At 35.2% G+C, this 22,476-nt stretch overlaps 1 protein-coding gene across 1 annotated transcript in view; it reads right to left on the bottom strand.

Annotated features, from left to right (window-relative positions):
* Positions 1-22,476, bottom strand: part of ATRNL1 (attractin like 1) — a 713,182-nt gene that overhangs the window by 235,801 nt on the left and 454,905 nt on the right. Inside the window, exon 27 of the mRNA XM_007469606.1 lies at positions 11,070-11,177. Within this exon, the coding sequence (XP_007469668.1) occupies positions 11,070-11,177 (108 nt within the window). The remainder of the gene's footprint in view (positions 1-11,069; positions 11,178-22,476) is intronic.

The following is a 22,476-nucleotide window of genomic DNA, read 5'->3' on the forward strand; positions in this document are numbered from 1 at the left end:
TAATATGCATATCAGTTGAAGAGAAAAGGAAATATTGATTTTTAAAAATCTTCAATTCAAGAGAAGGCCAGCAAAGAAGGAAAAATAATTAAAAATTCAGGATAAATAGAAAGCAAAAGTAATGTCTGAAAATATTACTAAACCAGTTTGATTAGTAGAAAAAAACAGAGAAAATATAACATTTTAACAGCAATATCCAGAAGGGAAATATCTGTAACAGAAAATTACAAACATTTAATATATGTGATTTATAAATAAGAAGCAAAAAATGTTCCAATAGAAGGATGAAGAAAAATACTGGATAAGCTATGAATCATTTCCAAATTTTCTGTGACTAATATAGAATTTCTTGTGTAATCAGATTACTATCAGTAAATGCTATTAATAGAAGAGGACATGGGAATAATGGCCAATAAAATGAACCAGGAGAAATACAGATGGTTAAAGACAATATGAAAATATTTGGTTTTGCTAATAATAAGAAATCTGAAGGAGAATATAACATTTCATATTTCAAATTATCAAAATTGTTTTTAAAATGCTTTAAAAATCATTTTTGACAAAGATGCAGGAAAACAGGAATTCTCATTCTTTGTTAAAGGTAGTTTGAAAAAGAACATTTCTGGAAAGTAAGTAAGCAAAATATCTCAAGATCCATGAAAGGTCATAATTTTTGATCTAGCAGTTTACTTTTTATAGGTTAGGATCAAGAGTTATGTACAAACATTAATTAAAGCCTTATTTATAATAGTGTGAAATGAGAATCAAACTAATTGAAAATAAAGCAGCCAAATAAACTATGTTATACTACAAAACAACATGGCATTTTAAAATCAAACTTAGAAGTGCAAAATGTTCTTATTATACTACTTGGTGAGAAAAACAGAATGCAAAATCACATATAGAATATACTTTCGATTCTGTAAAAATACATATATGTTATACAATGGAATATTACTCAGCCATACAAAGAAACGAAATTGAGCTATTTGTCATGAGGTGGATGGACCTAGAGTCTGTCATACAGAGTGAAGTAAGTCAGAAAGAGAAAGACAAATACCGTATGCTAACACATATACATGGAATTTAAGAAAAAAGAAAAAATGTCATGAAGAATCTAGGGGTAAGACAGGAATAAAGACACAGACCTACTAGAGAATGGACTTGAGGATATGGGGAGGGGGAAGGGTAAGCTGTGACAAAGTGAGAGAGTGGCATGGACATATATACACTACCAAACGTAAAATAGCTAGCTAGTGGGAAGCAGCCGCATAGCACAGGGAGATCAGCTCAGTGCTTTGTGACCACCTAGAGGGGTGGGATAGGGAGGGTGGGAGGGAGGGAGATGCAAGAGGGAAGAGATATGGGAACATATGTATATGTATAACTGATTCACTTTGTTATAAAGCAGAAACTAACACACCATTGTAAAGCAATTATACTCCAATAAAGATGTAAAAAAAACAAAACATATGTGTAAGAGGAAAATATTGCAGGAAGGAAATAAAAGTTCTGGCAATAGATATGAATGGAATACTTTAATTTTGATTATTTCTGCATTTTTTTCTACAATGAGGATTTATTATTTTTATAATCAGAACATTGATAATAAAAGTTAATAAAATAATCAAAATATTAAGTATCACAAGAGAGCTATAAATCTCTGAAAAATAAGAAACCCAGGAAATCCTCAGTCCAACCATTGAAACTACTGTCCATGAAGATGCCAGGCCAGGAATGAAATGCCAGAGGGGCCACTGGCTATACCCATCAGCGGAGAACTGGGCTCACGCTGCTCTGGGAGCAAAGCCAACAATGCTCTTAACATGAGAGATGCTCACTGTGCCTGGTCTTGATTTAAACAATGTGCCTGTCGCCTGTTTTCTTATGTAGTGTACTAGGCTGAACTGTCTCAATTACTTGTGACTACACGAGCATCTACATAAATGTTAGGTAATTCTATGCTTATAAATAGCTTTACAAGAAAAAATATTCCAGAGATACGTTGGGGCCTAAAATGTATTCTCAATTTGAATTAAAATCAGAATATGTAAGAATTCCGTGAAAAAGAAATTTCTTGGTCCAAAATCTGAGATACAAACCCTGCTCTTGCTCTACTGGTGACTAAACTGTGATCTTCACCAAGGGTCTTAAGCTCACAGAGCCTCAGTTTCTTCAATAGTAAATAGAACAAACAAAATCTGCTTCGGGTTTTATAAGATTGACCTAGGTTCACATGAGATTGAGACGGTATATGTAAATAAATTTTGAAAAATAGTATCTTAAACTCAATTTAAGCACTTCACTTGTTCCCATGACCTACGAAGCTCAAGTTCAAGCTCCTTACCTTGGCATATAAATCCTCATCTCTATTGTTTGGAAAACACTCTCTAGTGCATGCTTGGTGAACACCTAAGCACTAATTTTGTAGAATATAACCCAATGGTCATCTACATTTTCAAAAACTAAAATGTGGATAAATTAATTATGATGAGTAAAAAGGTTAACAGGGCAGTCCAGAATATGTACAATATGCATAAGAGTTTTTGTTCCCTAAAACAGAAATGATGATTGAAAACATTCATGTTAAATACCTGGCAAAATTTCAAGCCCCCAAATATGCAGTCAATATAAGGGTCTAAAACTTAAGGGAAAAAACCTTCACATTTTATTTTTTCACTCTATTGTTGGTTTTATTTTTTCCTGTTAAAAAAAGCCATGCATGCCATTACAGAAAGGACAATACAGATATGCAAAAAGAATAACCCATATATACTACCCACCTAGATACAACTATTATTAAGAATTTATTAGACCAGATCCTTTTCAATGTTTACCAAAAATTAGATCACAATGTATATACCATTTTGTAAAATATAATAAATTAACTAACAAATTCTTTAGTTTTGGCCAGTAAAGTGGTTTCCAGTTTTTCAATATTAGAGGTAGAAGAATAACTGGCTAAAAAATTTAAAAATAGAAACAAAGAATAATATCCCAGCAAAAACTGTCAATGACAATTGAGGACTCATATAAGTTTATAAAACTGCCAACTCCCTCCCTCCTTCCTTCTTACCACTACTCTTCCCCCAAATAACCATAAACAGGGAATGTACATTCTTAACATCATCATCATTTCAACCTAATGGGCTAAAAATTAACTTGTTTGTGATCAAACTGTATGCTATACTTTTTATGTGACACCAGATCTAACAAGCCTAGTCAATCTAAGTCACTTAAGGGGCTCTAGGTTCTTTTACCTCATTTTCTCATGGTTTCTATCAGTTACCTAGGAAAAGCATATATTTTGTTGTTTGAGAGGGTATACTAAGAGAGAATGTGACTATTCCTCTCAATGAGTAAGTACAACAGCCTCAGAAGTTTTAGAGCTATTACAGTGCCAGTTAAAGACAGAAAATCCTGTCTTATTTTCTATTTGGATTTTACAAACACAAAGTCTCTTGAAAGGCTTTCAAAATGAGAACGTTATACTCATAATGACTTTAAAAGCAAAGTCCAGAATCTGACCACTTCTCATCACTTTTACTGCTATGACCCTGGTCTCGCCTCTCGCCACCATTATCCCTTGCCTGGATTCCTATGGTAGCCTCGAAACAAGTTTCTCTCCCTCTATTCTTGCCCTAGTAGCAGAAACTTTGGGTTGATTTACACTCCCCCCCGCCCCGCCCCCGCCGCCCAGTTACCATGTCAGTTTTCCGCTAACTTCCAATGCCAAAGCCTTCATTTCTTTGCCTGAGGGGTTCCTTTGGCCTTCTGGGAAGTGGCCCTCAACCAGTGGTTGGAGGGAGGTGAGGGATTGTCCTGGTGTCTGTAGTCTGATGTGTATTTTACCCTGACTCCCAGAATTTCCCTGATGGGATTAAACCCTACTTGTACGTAGTGGTACTGACTGCTCTCCATTCCCTTTCTCATGGCTCCATTTCCCTACCAGCATATTCTTCAAATGAACCAATTCCTTGTCTTACTGTCTGCTTCTCAGGAAACTATACAATATCACCTTTCAAACTATTCTCAACCCAAAAGGCAGAGTGATCTTTCTAGAAACAGATTATGTCAGTCCTCTCTCAAAAGCCTGCAATTGGTTCTCTCACCTTCACTTAGGATTGAATGTCAAGATCCTTACAAAGGTCTACAAGGCCCTATATCATCTGCCTCCTCCTGCACCTGCCCCCACCCTATGCCTGCTGTTCCATGAACTTGCCCAGCATGCCCACCTTAGGGCCCCTACTCTAGCCATTGCCTTAGTCTGGAACACTTTTCCCTAGGAATCTGCTGCCTGGTTAACTCCTTCACCTCTTTCAAGCCTTGCTCAACTCTCATCTTCTCAGTGAGGTCACCCTGACCACCACCCTATTCAATATAGCACACTCTCCCCACCTCCACAAAGCACTCCCAAAACCCTTATCCTGCTTTATTTTTTCCTGTTCCATTGTACTTACCACCTCCTAACATATTAAATAACTTACTTTCCTTGTTAGAATATAAACTCCATGAGGACAGAGTTCTTTGTTTCGTTCCCTGATGTTTCTCAAGTGCTTATTAGAACAGTGCCTGACGTATATGGAACATTCCATAAAAATCTGTTAAACAATTACCATACATTATCATGCTATTACTTGGCGGAAGAAAACTGATAAATATATACTATATGGGTCACAAGGTCACCACAAAAATAACCCCCCTTTTTTTTTCTGCCGTGCTGTGCAGTATGTGGGACCTTAGTTCCTCGACCAGGGATAGAGCCCCGTGCCCACTGCAGTGGAAGCATGGAGTCTTAACCACTGGACCTCCAGTGAAGTCCTAAAAATAACCCTCTTTTAAAAATAAGTTTAAAGCCAAATAATAAATTGTGTTTATATATAAATTTACATTCTAAGTGCATTTATTAAATTTTAATAATGTATTTTGTCACTATAATTTAGAAAAATACAATGATTCAGATTTTTTTAACAGATAATTTATGGGGGGATTATTCATACTACAATTTTTTTTTTTTTTTTTTTTACTCACAAAGAGTTTTACACCCAGGGTTTACACAAAGTTCTTGTGAAGACTGAATAGTCCTCATTCATTAAAAAATATAATTAACTTATATATAAAAATTTCAGGAACACATCTACTTCATAGAACAGGACATTCTGGTGTATAGTACCATTACCTACAGATGTATCAAAGGTAATTAATTTCATATTATACCTTACATTCTCCCTCTGACTGTACAGATTTGGAACTCAGAGTGGCACATGAGTCCAATTTAATTTAAAAGGAATCCATCCCTGAAATTACTACATTATGAATACTCAATGAATATTTACAGAATAGTAATAGCCAGCTTACTTATGGCTTTGTGTTGAATTTAATCACTGAATTTTAAGAAAAAGCCAGCAGAGGAACTTTACAATTACTTTAATTTTCTAGGTTTAAATAAAGTCCTTAATGTTATTTCAGAATAGGCCTAGGCTTCAGAATTTGCTGTGTAAGCAGATCAATAAACCACATCATACTAAGTTATGTACATAAAAAAGAGCAATTTGGAGCAGCTTCCAGTGTACTGTGACAATGGAAAATAAATCTCACATATAAATGTATATGTACACATATGTATGTGTATATACAGCAGATAGATAACTTCTACTTAGTAGTAATTATTACAAAATGCTTAGAAAAGAAGAAAACAAAATATAATTTTAAACTTTATGCTTCTACCTCTATTATTTCCTAAAGTATGTCAAAGAAAGAAATTAGCACTAGCTGCTGATATTTACTTCTGATGTTTAACTTTTACAGGAAGAAGTAAACAATTTAAGATCTAAAAACCATCTACTGAACAACAGTATTTTCAACCTGAATTCAAAAAACAATTTCTAAGTTGTCAATTTTCTTGAGATTATTAGACATGTGAATATAGGGAACTTTAAATATCAGAAATCATAATTATTTATCAAGATGAAGGAAACCTGGTACTGAACTTAGGGTTTTGAGGATGGAGGATAAAGGCACTCAATTAACAAAACTACCACCTTAATAAAGTGAATGTTAAAATACAACACAATCCCTATCAAAGTACTAACAGGCTTCTTTGCAGAAACTGACAAACTTATCCTAAAAGTCATGTGAAAATTCAAAGGACCCAGAAGAGCCAAACAATCTTCAAAAAGAAGAAAGTTGGAGGACTTACATTTTCTAATCCCAAAACTTACTACAAAACTATAGTAATCAAAATAGTGCTGTACTGTCTGTCATATGATAGACCTTTAGATTAATGGAATAGTACTGAGATTACAGAAATAAATTCTCACATTTATGATCAACTGATTTTCAATGAGATTCCCAAGATCATTCAATGGAGAAAGAAAGTCTTTTCAACAAGGAATGAAAAATTACCATATTACCCAGAAATTCCATTCTTCGTTACATACCCAAAAGAAATGGAAACAAAACTTGTACACAAATATTCATAGTAGCATTTTTCAAAACATCCAAAAAGTAGAAACAACCTAGAGTCCATCAACTGATGAGGGCAAAAACAAAATATGCTATATCGATAAAATCAAATATTATTTGGCAATAAAAAGGAATGAAGTAAGGATACCTGCCACAACATGGATGAAACTTGAAACTATAATGCTAAGTAAAAGAATCTAGTCACAAAAGACTATGTATTGCATGATTCCATTTATATGAAATGGAATGAAAATCTACTAGAGGAAAACTCATAAGGACAAAAAGTAGATTAGGGCTAAGAGAAAGGCTTGGGGAAAAAGGGAGGGCGTGGTGACTGCTAAAGGGAATGGGGTTTCTTTTGGAGATGAAATCAATTTTTGAAAATGTTCTAAAATTGATTTCTGGTGATGGTTACACAACTGTATATATAGTAAAACCCATCAAATTTTACTTTTTTTTTTTTGCGGTACACGGGCCTCTCACCGCTGTGGCCTCTCCCATTGCAGAGCAGAGACTCCAGACTCGCAGGCCCAGCGGCCATGGCTCACGGGCCCAGCCGTTCCGCGGCATGTGGGATCTTCCCGGACCGGGGCACGGACCCGTGTCCCCTGCATCGGCAGGCGGACTCTCAATCACTGCGCCACCAGGGAAGCCCGAAATTTTACAATTTAAATGGATGAATTGTATGGTATATGAATTACACTTTAATAAAGCTGTTTCCAAAAAACTAACAATACTATGCATTGATAAGTAGAACCTGATCCCCAGATAAAAAGGGCTTTCTAAATGGGAGTATGCAGGTAGGTATTTTTCTTCTTTGAGGTTCTGAATTTAAGTTTTAGAAAACAAGTGATACAGAAGAAATAGAGGCACACCAGTTATTCATATAACTGAATAATAATAAAAGAGAAAATAATAATACCAACATTAACATAAAGCTTTATGGAATACAAAGCACTTGCACATACGGTCCCTGCAGCCAAAAACTGACAAGCCAGAATGAGTCACTTGTCCCTCCCCTGAGTTCAAACACAGAGATAACATATAAGAAATCAGAAGGTTGATGACTCTCAGGACACACTCAGAGGTTAATACAAAGCCCTGAAGAAACACTAGGCAAGACTGAAAGTGATTAGGACTCTTGTAGGGAGTAAATGGTGACCTGTATTAGAAGAGGACTGGAGTTCACGTTCTCCTGGGTGGACTGATGCCTATCCTGCCTGCTGTGGGGCAGAAAAGCATCAGAACCAGGCCAGTGCCAGCCCAAGACTGCAAACTAATGACGGAGGAGTTCTAGAGCTCTGCTAGGGTAAGGGATCCTACAGCCACACTAGCAGTAGGCTGGACAACTCCTAAGCATTCACTTCTCCCCACTTCAACTGCTGGCCTGGCAATCATACCAGAGGGAGGCTACCATCTGATAATAATGGTTGGGAAAGAAGTACCAGATAGAAAGTTCTCTGCAGTGAAAGGGACACACCCGTGGCAAATGAGCGGTAGTGCTTGAGCCCAGATTATCCATTATGAGCAGCTTCCTCACCTCCAACCTCTAAATTACCTATAAGAGCACAATCTAGAGTCAAGGATATTATGCCTATTTTTAAGTAGATCTTAATGACAAAATACGTGTTAATTGAATAACATAAGAGTGAAAAAAAGACTGTAAGCACCATGAAAGAAATACAAAAATGAAACAGTCTATTCTAAAGGATGGCAAATATGAAACAATATTTAAATTAAATATAATAAATGGTTTCATTTCAGAAAAGGGAGGGTATTAGAAATATGAACCACAAACAAGCAGTTATGAAGAAAAATCACTTGCAAGTATTAACAACAAAATATGTAATTGTTGAAATGAAGTCAATGAATGGGTTAAACAGCAGAAAAGATGCAATCTAAGAAAAAAATTGTACACTGGAATACCAGGTTGAGGAGTGTTCCCAGAGGCATCAAGAAGAGATTAAAAAAGTGGAAATAATAAGAGAAAAGCTATGAAATATAGATGGTACAAGAGGTATCGAGAGTATCTAATAGGAATTCCAAAAGGAGAGAGAATAGAGTAATAAATATTTAGAGAAATAGTAAAAAAGATTAGCCAGAACTGTACAAAGTTACAGGTCTGCAGATTTAAAGGGTACATAGAGTGCCAAATAGGATCATATTTACCTATCAGAGAGAAATTTAAGAACACTGAAAAACAAAAGAAAATTCTGAAAGATTCCGAAAAGAAAACGGAGCTCATTAGTAAAGGACAAAGAATCAAACTGACACCAGACTTGAGACAATGAAGTAATATCTTTAAAGTTTTGAAGACAACTTTGAAACAAAAATTTATATCTAATTAAACTATTATTTACATGTGAGGACAAAATCAATATATTGGTATATAGGTATTTAAGGCCTCAAATACATAAAGTTTCTCTTTGAAGAAACTATTTGGAGGATTTACTTTAGTGACAAGTGAAAGAAATGCATGAGCAAGCAACCAGACACAAAAAGTAAAGCAGAGTAAAGGTGGTTCATCATTATTTAAATATGCTGTGATGCAGAAAAAGTGCACCTGTAATATCTGGGTCAAAAATTCCAGGCAGTATTAACACAGGGTGGGAGAAACAGAGAGAGCTGAAAGCATGCTCAAGTAATAACTGTGTTTCAGATGGGCAGGGCAGGAATTTGTATTAATAAGCTTTAGACACCAATAGGGAAAAATAGTCATTTCTATGAATCTTGGTAAGTAAGGGATAACTACCAGAAACATAGGAATAGAGTATTTAATACTCAGTTTAGTAGAAGAAAATCAATTTATCCAAAAGAAGCTGTGAAAAAGAACCAAAAAGAAGCAAGGCCAGTAACAACAACAACAACCAACACACACACACACACACACACACACACACACACCAGAGTAGCTAAAATGAGCCTTGGTAGACCAGTAATTATTGTCAACGTAAACAGATTAAATTTACCAATCAAAAGACAGAAACACAGAGTGACCGGGAAAATAAAAAGCTAACAGTCTTTTCTACAAGGGATAGGTGTAAAACAAAAGGGTACAGAGAAGTTGGGAATAAAGGAATAAAAGAAGGACTACCAGGCAAATATGGGGGAAAAGAAAGTAGAGGTAGAACTTTTTAAACTCTACAAAATAAATTTAAGGTTAAAAAAACACCTGAGAATACTTTCTTGAACACTGTTAAGCAGCAACTGAGCAGCTATGATAATACATCGTTATGACATTTGTTTCTTAAGTTTATGAGTTTTCTAGTTCTTTGATTATTCCTTTTCTACCTTGGCCTGCGTATGTATCGTTTACATTCGTTTGTCTCTTTTCACTTGAGTTTTAGCAGCATTTGAGAATGTTTTAAACAAGTGAGGAGAAAAAGGAAGTTAGATTCAAACAGTTCAGGTTTTCTATTTGTTAAAGGTTCCGTACTAAAGTTATTTGAAACTAAGGGTTAAAATGAAATCAAAGCACTTACTGTAAAATTAGAAATTAGAGCACTTCTCCCTAAGTAATGGAAGATACACCCATAAATTTTCTAATGTTCTAAGCTTCCATGGCAACCTGTGATCTAGAGTAGTAAAAAATCAAGTATACAAAAGCTATTAATAAAAAAATTTCATAGAGAAATGCCCTCTAAAATCTGGTCCTTTGTATAGCATCCATGAGGTCTGACTTTATTTTTTTCAGAATGACCAAAAATTCTATGGACAAAATCAATCATATTTGTATCTCGATATTTGGAGGAGTCTATTTTTATACTCCTTGCTTTCCTCGAAGAAAAGTAAAGTCTAAAAATAGCAACATGAAGTTAATCACAAAAGGGTACTTTTTAAAAAGCTAATAAAATATTTCAATTGTATAGTATTTTTTAATCTTCCTGCTTAAACATCTTACCACATATGAAATATAAATTAAAAAGGCAAGCATACAATAAAATTACTATGCCTCAAAATGCTTTGATTAGATGTTAATCACAATCTGTGGATTTTTCACAATCTGTGGTTATTATTTTCAGAAATTTCATGCATTACTTCAGGATTCTAATATCACATTTACTTGCACATAATCATTTCTCTTTCACCATACTCTATTTCTGCATTTGCAATAAAAGCATATACTAATACAGCCATCATATAAAAATATTCATTATATTCCACAATTCTCAATGTTCAAAAAGTGAAATTATATAATTAAAATGCAACTCATCTCCACCCATCTTTTATAGCCAACTTTGTTAATAGAGAATGATGTGAATTGTTAACTGAGGGGCACTAAGCACTCCAAGGACTAAATACAGGCACTGTTTCTTCCATCATACCTATATCTTAAATTCCTTCAGCTCCTATTTATCAGGGAAGGGCTGCCAGGTGAGCAGTCTGTCACTCTTGCCTAGACTAATAGATTCTCCAGTGGCTTTTGTTACAGCTCATGTCATACTATTAAAACTATTTGCCTTGAAAATGGCATAACATATGTAGCTGAATCTTGTCAAGTCTAGATAATCAGACTCTGTTTGGCTTCACAAGCAGATGCAGCTTAGAGAAGTAATATACATATGCAAATCACAGCGGTCCCCTTTCAGCACCACTGTTCCTACCTCTAATGACCCTCGCAGAAAGTCTGTTTGTTCAGCTCCCACTTCCAGGGCTACATCAACAGAAGCAAAGGGGCGGCTGGCCATCTGCTGTCGTTCTCGAAGCAGTTGCTGGAGGGGGTTAAAAATCACTTGTTTTAAAACATGTTAAATTCAACAATATCTAGTTCCATTTTGAACAAAATGGCATTCAAAACTGAGAAGTCATCTAATACACATACTCATATCTAGATCATTAAAAATGAAAATTATTTTCTCCCCATGGCCTGGGTTATATTTCCATAGAGGCTTTAAATGTATGGTGCCTCCAAAGAACATTTCCCCTGACCTCCATCCCACAAGCCTAATGAAATGTACTCAAAAGCACTTTGAAAACTTCAGATGAGAGCTGCTACTTAAGTAAAAAGTGCTATTATGATGATGGCTATGCCAAGTTTTCCCACTCAGAGTAACTCATGCTTTTGTCTTAGCTGAAAGCAAGTGACAGTAAAAATGTTTAAGAAAAGATAATCAAAAGTTGTCAAAATGCATTAATAGAGATTAAAGGAACATATCCCTACCCAGACTAAGCCTTGTAAGTCATCAAGATCCCCTGTCAATTGCAGGAATTGTTATTGTCAGTGTTTTCAACTTTATTCAAAGCCTCTGTTCATTATTTAAATGTTCATTATTTAAATGAGGAATGATTAGTAGGTTGCAAAACATGTGTGCCAGGCCTTCTAAAACACTTCTGGATATTTGTTTCTTTCTATTTGTGTCTCTTCTGGGCTTTGCTCAAACTAAAACCAATAAACCAGCAAGTCCCAACCAAGTACCCAGCTAATTTACATTTATGCCTCTCCTTGTAATTATAATATTCATTAAGTCATGATAACAAAAAATTAATGACCAGCACTAGATATTGCAAATCTTGCCCTTCTCATTCTACACAGCTAATAAAATTATTATTAAATATTAAAAGTGGATGAGCAATGCAATTAAATACTCTTTCAAATGAGAAGAAAATCATATCATTGAAGAAAGGCAAAATCCTTGAACACAATGAATGGCTTCATTATTCACACAGATTTTTAAAGATTCACTGGAAGTAACTTAAAATATTAACAACTGGTCTTTGAATGTAAATGTATGTAGCACTGTGATGCATCATTCATAAAATTCCCTTTCAGATGACGAAGGAACAAAAGCCAACGCTTGATGGCAGTTTATTATTTAACATTTTTATTTTAACGCTTGTGACACAGCAGTAACAGTGTTCATGTAATGAGCATCTAAAATATGATTTAAGGCCTTGCTTTTATTACTAAAGAGAGAACATCTACTTGCTAATACGGGACAGAAATAATACAACTATTACTCAGTAGTAGTTTAAATTCTTAAATTATATGTATTTTTAGGAGTAATGAAGACATACTAAAATATTCAGAGTAAAAAGTAAATGTGATTTAAACAACCGAATTATTCAATTTAATATAAACTCAGATTTGCACTATTAAAAATACAGCTGCTGGCAAACAGAATCTTGTTTGTGTCTCTCTCAATAGGAGTGGCCAATTGATCTGAATACCGTGTCTATGCAAAATGCAAACATAATGTTACTCCAAATACCAAGGGATGCTAAGTGTAGAAGACACAATGCTCTTTTTATCTGGTAAAAACATAAACACACACACATACAAATATACAAACTGCCTTTGCTACCGTAATATAAAAATTCCCTTGAGAAAACTGTAAATTCTAGTTTGGATCTTAACGTGATTTTCTAACATCTGTATTAAAGTTTCTTCATTTGTATTAGTTTTCCTTAGCTTATAAATGGCATCTCATATAACTGATTTTTTTTTTTAAATGAACACTTTCTCTTTCCTCATCTTACCTTTTCCCTACTCCTAAAAGTAAAAGGTCTACAAAATATAATTAATGAATACTCAATACCACAAATTGTAATATAAGTCTATAAATATTCTACAGTCACCATATTTGACAAAGAATAGATTCCTCCGGAAAATAATGTATTATTGTGACCCCCACCACTCATAATAAAGAAAAATCAGTGATTGATACTTTTATTCATTTAAAAAAATGTACTATAGGATAGAAAGGCATTTTAAAAGATTCCAGTTTGTCTTCTGAGCTTTGAGTTTTCATCACTTTTTAAGAATTGAGTGCTTACTACAGTACACTTTGCAAAGAAGAAAAATGTTTTTCTTGATCAGGACCATAACACTGTAGTTTGTAAAATAAGACATGGCGAAATAAAAATAATAAGAGCACAAGATAGTGTGCAGTAAATGATACAAACAGGGAATTAGCCAAATGAATTCATTCCGGGTCACTTAGCAGAGGACTAGTTCGAGGACTTTGGCTGACATTCTGACTTTGGGAAACTAATGCAAATGTTCTGACTGGGAAACTCAGGGAGGGTAAGTAATTTTATCCTAAAACACTCTTGCTTTGATATGATGGCCCTAAAATAATAAAATGGAACAAAGTGAGATTCTCTTTGCTACTAAGTCCCTGGCTCTTAGCCATATCCTTAACAATTGTCCTTTCTCTTGCCAGTTAACATCTATATGCATTACTTCCTGAATTTTGCCCCTTCTATGTCAGAACAAAAGAGATATAAACGATATGCTTACAACTTAAATTCTGTCAAAATTTAGTGGAAATATTGACAGAAAAAATACATAGACTCTGGAATTAGGACCTGTGTTTGAATACCAGTTTTTCCACTTTGTAGCTGTTTGACCTTAACCAAATTATTTAGACCTCTCAATGCCTCAAATATTCTCATTGCAAAGTTGGGCTATTAATAGTGCCTACACCTAGACCTCAGAGGACTTGTTTTGAATCCCAGCTTCAACACCCATTACCTATTGTACCATCATCAAATTCTGTAGACTTTTCTAAGGCTTTTTTTCCCCTCTTTATAAATGGGAATAGCAATAAAATCAGAAGATTGGGACTAACAAGATAATGCACTTGCACTGCTCAACACAGAATCTAACACATTGTGAGAACTCAGTAACGCTTCATTGGTACAATTATTATGTTAAATTTCAAGCACCAATTTTGTCTTTAAAGACTGCACGCTAATTACCACAGGCCCATTTTCTTCGGCACTAGTGACATATTTTGCCCTATTAGTCTCCCTTTTAACAAATGTTGCAGATTTATGAGACAGTTGGAAAATGTCATGACTGTGGTAAAATGAATTTAGATTTGGAACTGCTTTCTGCCATTTGTGACTAAGAATGATAAAAACTCAACCTAAAACTTATGGGGAAATATAGAGTACTTCCTTAAGAACTTTCAAAAATTGATTAACTTATTTTGTGATTGTGATTTTTATATAAACTGAAGTTTGACATTTTATATATAGATAAGAAGCCATATAACAGATGATTTATTTTATAACTAGTCTGCAGTTGCCCATTTTTTAGGAGAAAGAAAAGGCCAAAAGAACAAATTGATCATAATACAACAGATTATAATCATGTTGCCATAAACATTGTTGTGCAGACCATTTTAAAATTATGGATGTTCTTAGTGTCATGTTTGTTATCTATAATAATTGTTTTATTATTCAAAATCTCTTACAAAACGAACCATGAAATTAAAAATAATATGAAAATCCATGCTTAAATTTGGTAACTGGGAATGGTCATTGATTCTATCAAACGTATATATGAAATGCTTCCATGCAATACTACTACTTTGAATATCGTATCATTCCCCAAAAGTTCATATTAATCACCTTTCCAACCACTGCAAAGGCTACAACTCTAATGGATTTCAGATAATAATCCTTAAAAACACACACACTAAAGAAAACAGTAACTACCTCTGTTTCCAGTTGTCTTCCTATATCTTTCCTCCTGTGTCCAGGTTCTATCTGTCCTCCCCCCACACCTCCAAATGTCCTTCTACTCCATCCAAGTTTGAAGTGATCATCTCACCTACAAATTATTTATGACTTTAGAGTGGAACTATCTCTTTAAATCTTCATGCTTTTCTGAAATCTTTAAGGCAAAAACTATTTTATATTTGTTTTTTTATTCCCCACAGCACTTAGTTTGTAGTCAAGAGTATTTGATGAATGAACAATGAATGACTGACTTAAAGTATAGAAATCTGTATCATCTGAATGTGACTGAAGGCAAGTTTTGATAAAACTTATTTTAATTGTGAAAAAAACCTTTAAAAATATATGTCCTCTGATATTCTAGAATTTATGTCTTATGCTCAAATCTAACTGGATATTCATTTTTTTAGAATGAGCAATTTTGTGGATGCAAGAAATCACTATCAGGTTTTTTATTTCTCTTCATCCACTTTATTGCAATACTGTAAATATTATGAAGAAAACTGCCACAAAGTCATCATAATGCATTCAGATTTTTATAGCAATTATTCCTAAGATTTTTGAAAGGTATAAAAGGAGCAATCAAAATGATTTAGTCATTATTCCTGAGCTTACATAATAAAGTTTACAAGGAGTCTGAATTAGCGATTAAGCAACATTTCATGAGACTGTTTCTATTATTAACACAAACACATTTAACATAGAGGAATATAAGTAAAAAACCAACTTTGGGTTTTTGGTGCTAGGATGGTGTGAGGAAATAAAGAGAAGTGGCAACATCTCTTTGCATCAGTGAATTAGGAAAGCATGATATTCTATCATATTATAACTAAATCTGCAAGGCACAAGCTTACTCAGTTTTTCTTCATTGTTTGAAAGCAAAGTGTCCTCAATTGTCAAATGGCCACAGCAGATTTTCAAGGCAGGTTGTTCAGGTATGCAGGGTTGTTGTTTGAGCAGTAATGTGTCAAAAACAAAACCTACCTTTCCTCTCAACAAGCCTGCTACCAGACAGAGGAAGAAAAGAGGAATAATGGAAAATTTTTCTAAATCTTCCAAAATATAAAGTACTATATTCCCTATAAATGCTAAAAGATTATATCAGTATAAAACCTACTCATGTCCACCAGAAGGCAGACAGCAGAAACAGGAAAACTACAATCTTGCAGCCTGTGGAACAAAAACCACATTCACAGAAAGACAGACAAGATGAAAAGGCAGAGGGCTATGTACCAGATGAAGGAATGAGATAAAACCCCAGAGAAACAACTAAATAAAGTGGAGACAGGCAACCTTCCAGAAAAAGAATTCAGAATAATGATAGTGAAGATGATACAGGACCTAAGGAAAAGAATGGAGGCAAAGATCGAGAAGATGCAAGAAATGTTTAACAAAGACCTAGAAGAATTAAAGAACAAACAAACAGAGATGAACAATACAATAACTGAAATGAAAAATACACTAGAAGGAATCAATAGCAGAATAACTGAGGCAGAAGAATAGATAGGTGGCCTGGGAGACAGAATGGTGGAATTCACTGCCGCAGAGCAGAATAAAGAAAAAAGAATGAAAAGAAATGAAGACAGCCTAAGAGACCTCTGGGACAACATTAAACGTAACAACATTTGCATTACAGGGGTCCCAGAAGGAGAAGAGAGAGAGAAAGGACCCGAGAAAATATTTGAAGAGATTATAGACGAAAACTTCCCTAACGTGGGAAAGGAAATAGCCACGCAAGTCCAGGAAGCACATAGAGTGCCAGGCAGGATAAACCCAAGGAGAAACACACCGAGACACATACTAATCAAATTGACAAAAATTAAAGACAAAGAAAAATTATTGAAAGCAGCAAGAGAAAAACGACAAATAACATACAAGGGAACTCCCATAAGGTTAACAGCTGATTTCTCAGCAGAAACTCTACAGGCCAGAAGGGAGTGGCATGACATATTTAAAGTGATGAAAGGGAAGAACCTACAACCAAGATTCCTCTACCAGGCAAGGATCTCATTCAGATTCGATGGAGGAATCAAAAGCTTTACAGACAAGCAAAAGCTAAGAGAATTCAGCACCACCAAACCAGCTCTACAACAAATGCTAAAGGAACTTCTCTAAGTGCGAAACATGAGAGAAGAAAAGGACCTACAAAAATAAACCCATAACAGTTAAGAAAATGGTAATAGGAACATACATATCAATAATTACCTTAAACATGAATGGATTAAATGCTCCAACCAAAAGACACAGGCTTGCTGAATGGATACAAAAACAAGACCCATATATATGCTGTCTACAGGAGACCCACTTCAGACCTAGGGACATGTACAGACTGAAAGTGAGGGGATGGAAAAACATATTCCATGCAAATGGAAACCAAAAGAAAGCTGGAGTAGCAATACTCATATCAGATAAAATAGACTTTGTTATAAGAGACAAGGAAGGACACTACATAATGATCAAGGGATCAATCCAAGAAGAAGATATAACAATTATAAATATATATGCACCCAACACAGGAGCACGTCAATACATAAGGTAACTGCTAACAGCTCTAAAAGAGGAAATTGACAGTAACACAATAATAGTGGGGGACTTTAACACCTCACTTACACCAATGGGCAGATCATCCAAACAGAAAATTAATAAGGGAACACAAGCTTTAAATGACACAACAGACCAGATAGATTTAATTGATATTTATAGGATATTCCATCCAAAAACAGCAGATTACACTTTCTTCCCCAGTGCTCAGGGAACATTTTTCAGGATAGATCATATCTTGGGTCACAAATCAAGCCTCAGTAAATTTAAGAAAATTGAAATCGTATCAAGTGTCTTTTCCGACCACAACATTATGAGACTAGATATCAATCACAGGAAAAAAATCTGTGAAAAATACAAACACATGGAGGTTAAATAATACACTACTAAATAACCAAGAGATCACTGAAGAAATCAAAGAGGAAATCAAAAAATATCTAGACATAAATGACAATGAAAACACGACAACCCAAAACCTATGGGATGCAGCAAAAGCAGTTCTAAGAGCGAAGTTTATAGCAATACAAGCCTACCTCAAGAAACAAGAAAAATCTCAAATAAACAATCTAACCTTACACCTAAAGGAACTAGAGAAAGAAGAACAAACAAAACCTGAAGTTAGTAGAAGGAAAGAAATCATAAAATCAGAGCAGAAATAAATGAAATAGAAACAAAGAAAACAATAGCAAAGATCAATAAAACTAAAAGCTGGTTCTTTGAGAAGATAAACAAAATTGATAAACCATTAGCCAGACTCATCAAGAAAAAGAGGGAGAGGACTCAAATCAATACAATTAGAAATGAAAAGGGAAAAGTTACAACAGACACCACAGAAATACCACAGAAAAGTTACAAAAGACACCACAGAAATACAAAGCATCCTAAGAGAGTACTACAAGCTACTCTATGCCAATAAAATAGACAACCTGGAAGAAATGGACAAATTCTTAGAAAGGTATAACCTTCCAAGATTGAACCAGGAAGAAATAGCAAATATAAACAGACCAATCACAAGTAATAAAATTGAAACTATGATTAAAAATCTTCCACCAAACAAAAGTCCAGGACCAGTTGGCTTCACAGGTGAATTCTATCAAATATTTAGAGAAGAGCTAACACCCATCCTTCTCAAACTCCTCCAAAAAATTGCAGGGGAAGGCACACTCCCAAACTCATTCTATGAGGCCACCATCAACCTGATACCAAAACCAGACAAAGGGACTACGAAAAAAAGAATATTACAGACCTATATCATTGATGAATTACAGATGCAAAAATCCTCAGCAAAATACTAGCAAACAGAATGCAACAACACATTAAAAGGATCATACACCATGATCAAGTGCGATTTATCCCAGCGGTGCGAGGGTTCTTCAATATATGCAAATCAATCAATCTGATACACCACAGTAACAAATTGAAGAATGAAAACTATATGATCATCTCAATAGATGTAGAAAAAGCTTTTGACAAAATTCAAGACCCATTTATGATAAAAACTCTACAGAAAGTGGGCATAGAGGGATCCTACCTCAACATAATAAAGGCCATATATGACAAACCCACAGCAAACATCATTCTCAATGGTGAAAAACTGAAAGCATTTCCTCTGAGATCAGGAACAAGACAAGGATGTACACTCTCACCACTATTATTCAACATAGTTTTGGATGTCCTAGCCACAGCAATCAGAGAAGAAAAAGAAATAAAAGGAATCCAAATGGTAAAAGAAGAAGTTAAATTGTCATTGTTTGCAGATCACATGATACTGTACATAGAGAATCCTAAAGATGCCACAAGTAGAGCTAATCAATGAATCTGGTAAAGTTGCAGGATAAAAAATTAATGCACAGAAATATCTTGCATTCCTATACACTAATGATGAAGAATCTGGAAGAGAAATTAAGGAAACACTCCCATTTACCATTGTAACCAAAAGAATAAAATACCTAGGGAGACAAAAGACCTGTATGCAGAAAAGTATAAGACACTGATGAAAGAAATTAAAGATGATACAAACAGATGGAGAGATATACCATGTTCTTGGATTGGAAGAATCAATATTGTGAAAATGACTATACTACCCAAAGCAATCTACAGATTCAATGCAATCCCTATCAAATTACCAATGGCATTTTTCACAGAACTAGAACAAAAAATCTTAACATTTGTATGGAGACACAAAAGACCCCAAATAGCCAAAGCAGTCTTGAGAAAGAAAAACAGAGCTGTAGGAATCAGACTCCCAGACTTCAGACTATACTACAAAACTACAGCAATCAAGAAAGTATGGTACTGGCACAAAGCCAGAAATATAGATCAATGGAACAGGATAGAAAGCCCAGAAATAAACCCATGCACCTACGGTCAACTAATCTATGATAGCGGAGGCAAGGATATACCATGGAGAAAAGACAGTACCTTCAATAAGTGGTGCTGGGAAAACTGGACAGCTACATATAAAAGAATGAAATTAGGACACTCCCTAACACCATATACAAAAATAAACTCAAAATGGATTAGAGGGCTTCCCTGGTGGCGCAGTGGTTGAGAGTCCGCCTGCTGATGCAGGGGACATGGGTTCGTGCCCCGGTCTGGGAAGATTCCACATGCTGCGGAGCGGCTGGCCTGTGAGCCATGGCCGCTGAGCCTGTGTGTCTGGATCCTGCGTGTCCAGAGCCTGTGCTCCGCAATGGGAGAGGCCACAACAGTGAGAGGCCCGCGTAACGCAAAAAAAAAAAAAAGAATTAGAGACCTAAATATAAGACTGGACACTATAAAACTCTTAGAGGAAAACATAGGAAGAACACTCTTTGACATAAATCACAGCAAGATCTTTTCTGATCCCTGTCCTAGAGTAATGGAAATAAAAACAAATGGGACCTAATGAAAGTTAAAAGCTTTTGCACAGCAAAGGAAACCATAAACAAGACAAAAAGACAACCCACAGAATGGGAGAAAATATTTGCAAACGAATCAACGGACAAAGGATTAATCTCCAAAAAAAAAATAAACAGCTCATGCAGCTCAATATCAAAAAAAAACAGGGCTTCCCTGGTGGCGCAGTGGTTGAGAGTCCGCCTGCTGATGCAGGGGACATGGGTTCATGCCCCGGTCCAGGAAGATATCACATGCTGCGGAGCGGCTAGGCCTGTGAGCCATGGCCACTGAGCCTGCGCATGCTCTGCAACTGGAGAGGCCACAACAGTGAGAGGCCCACATACTGCAAAAACAAAAACAAAAACAAAAACAAAACAAATATCCCAATCAAAGAATGGGCAGAAGACCTAAATAGACATTTCTCCAAAGAGACATACAGATGGCCAAGAAGCACATGAAAAGCTGCTCAACATCACTAATTATTAGAGAAATGCCAATCAGGACTACAATGAGGTATCATCTCATGCCAGTTAGAATTGGCATCATCAGAAAATCTACAAACAACAAATGCTAGAAAGGGTGTGGAGAAAAGGGAACCCTCCTGCACTGTTGGTGGGAATGTAAATTGATACAGCCACTATGGAGGTTCCTTAAAAACTAAAAATAGAATTACCATATGACCCAGCAATCCCACTACTGGGCATATACCCAGAGAAAACCATAATTCAAAAAGACACATGCACCCCAATGTTTACTGCAGCACTATTTACAATAGCCAGGATATGGAAGCAACCTAAATGCCCACTGACAGTCAAATGGATAAAGAACATGTGGTACATATATACAATGGAATATTACTCAGCCATAAAAAGGAACGAAACTGGGTCATTTGTAGATACATGGATGGATCTAGAGACTGTCATAAACAGTGAAGTAAGTCAGAAAGAGAAAAGCGAATATCGTATATTAACACATATATGTGGAACCTAGAAAAATGGTACAGATGAACTGGTTTGCAGGGCAGAAATTGAGACACAGATGTAGAGAACAAATGTATGGACAGCAAGGGGGGAAAGCGGCGGGGTGGTGGTGGTCGTGGTGGTGGTGTGATGAATTGGGCAATTGGGATTGATATGTATACACTGATGTGTATAAAGTGGATATCTAATAAGAACCTGCTGTATAAAAAAATAAAATTAAAAAAACCATACTCATGTCAATGTATGTGTGAAAGTGTATATTTGAATATTCCTAAAATTATATATATTATAATTCAAAGTAACTCAAACTCAAATGAAAGCTAAAAATCTTATATAAGAGGCCAAGATAAGGATTAAATAATGCCAGCAAATGAAGGTCTTTGTTGTCATTTGGATAACACTGAGCATATTACTGATATGACTAAGACACAGCCTTCACAGATTCTTAGATCCGGAAGGGACTTATAGATCCTCTAGGCCAGAGACTCTTCAACCTGTAGATCATAGACCTATAAAGAGTAAAGAGACGAGCACTAGAAAAATCTATGAATCTGGTAGTAATAGATGATACTTCAAAAAAATTTTTTTTCAATTTCAGTGGATTCAGTAATTTAACTTAGTACTGCCTTTAGAAGCTAATTGGTCCTCATTCAGAACCAAAATGTAACTCCACTATTAAATTCTTTTAACAAAAAAATCTATCAGCATATATTCATGCTTAAAAATAAAAAGGAATTGAGTAAATTCTAAAAGTAAGCAAGGCTACTTTAGAATTCGCTCCACATCCCTATTTGCTACATAAGAACTTGAAAATTATCTTAAAGGCAGAATGGGTTTGAAGCTCAAACATACATTTCTAAAGTTTCCTTTTATTTCTTCCCTTTGTTTAGCTCAGTGTTTCTCAAACTTTGGGGTTTAAGCAGTTGCATGTGCAACGTCACCTATACCCTAGACTGAATTATTTTGTGTCTACAAGATATCAGCCTTTCATACTGATATTAGATCATAATGTCCATGCAAAGTAAGACTCAGGGAACTCTAAAAATTGTAAATATTATCAAGAGGAGAGTGGCACAAACCATATGGCCAAACAGTATCGCCATCATTTGCATACAATAAGGTCTTAAAAGCTTTCTACTGACAG

The sequence above is a fragment of the Lipotes vexillifer genome, unplaced genomic scaffold (genome assembly GCF_000442215.2).
Source record: "Lipotes vexillifer unplaced genomic scaffold, Lipotes_vexillifer_v1.1 scaffold240, whole genome shotgun sequence".
NCBI classification, from domain to species: Eukaryota; Metazoa; Chordata; class Mammalia; order Artiodactyla; family Lipotidae; genus Lipotes; species Lipotes vexillifer.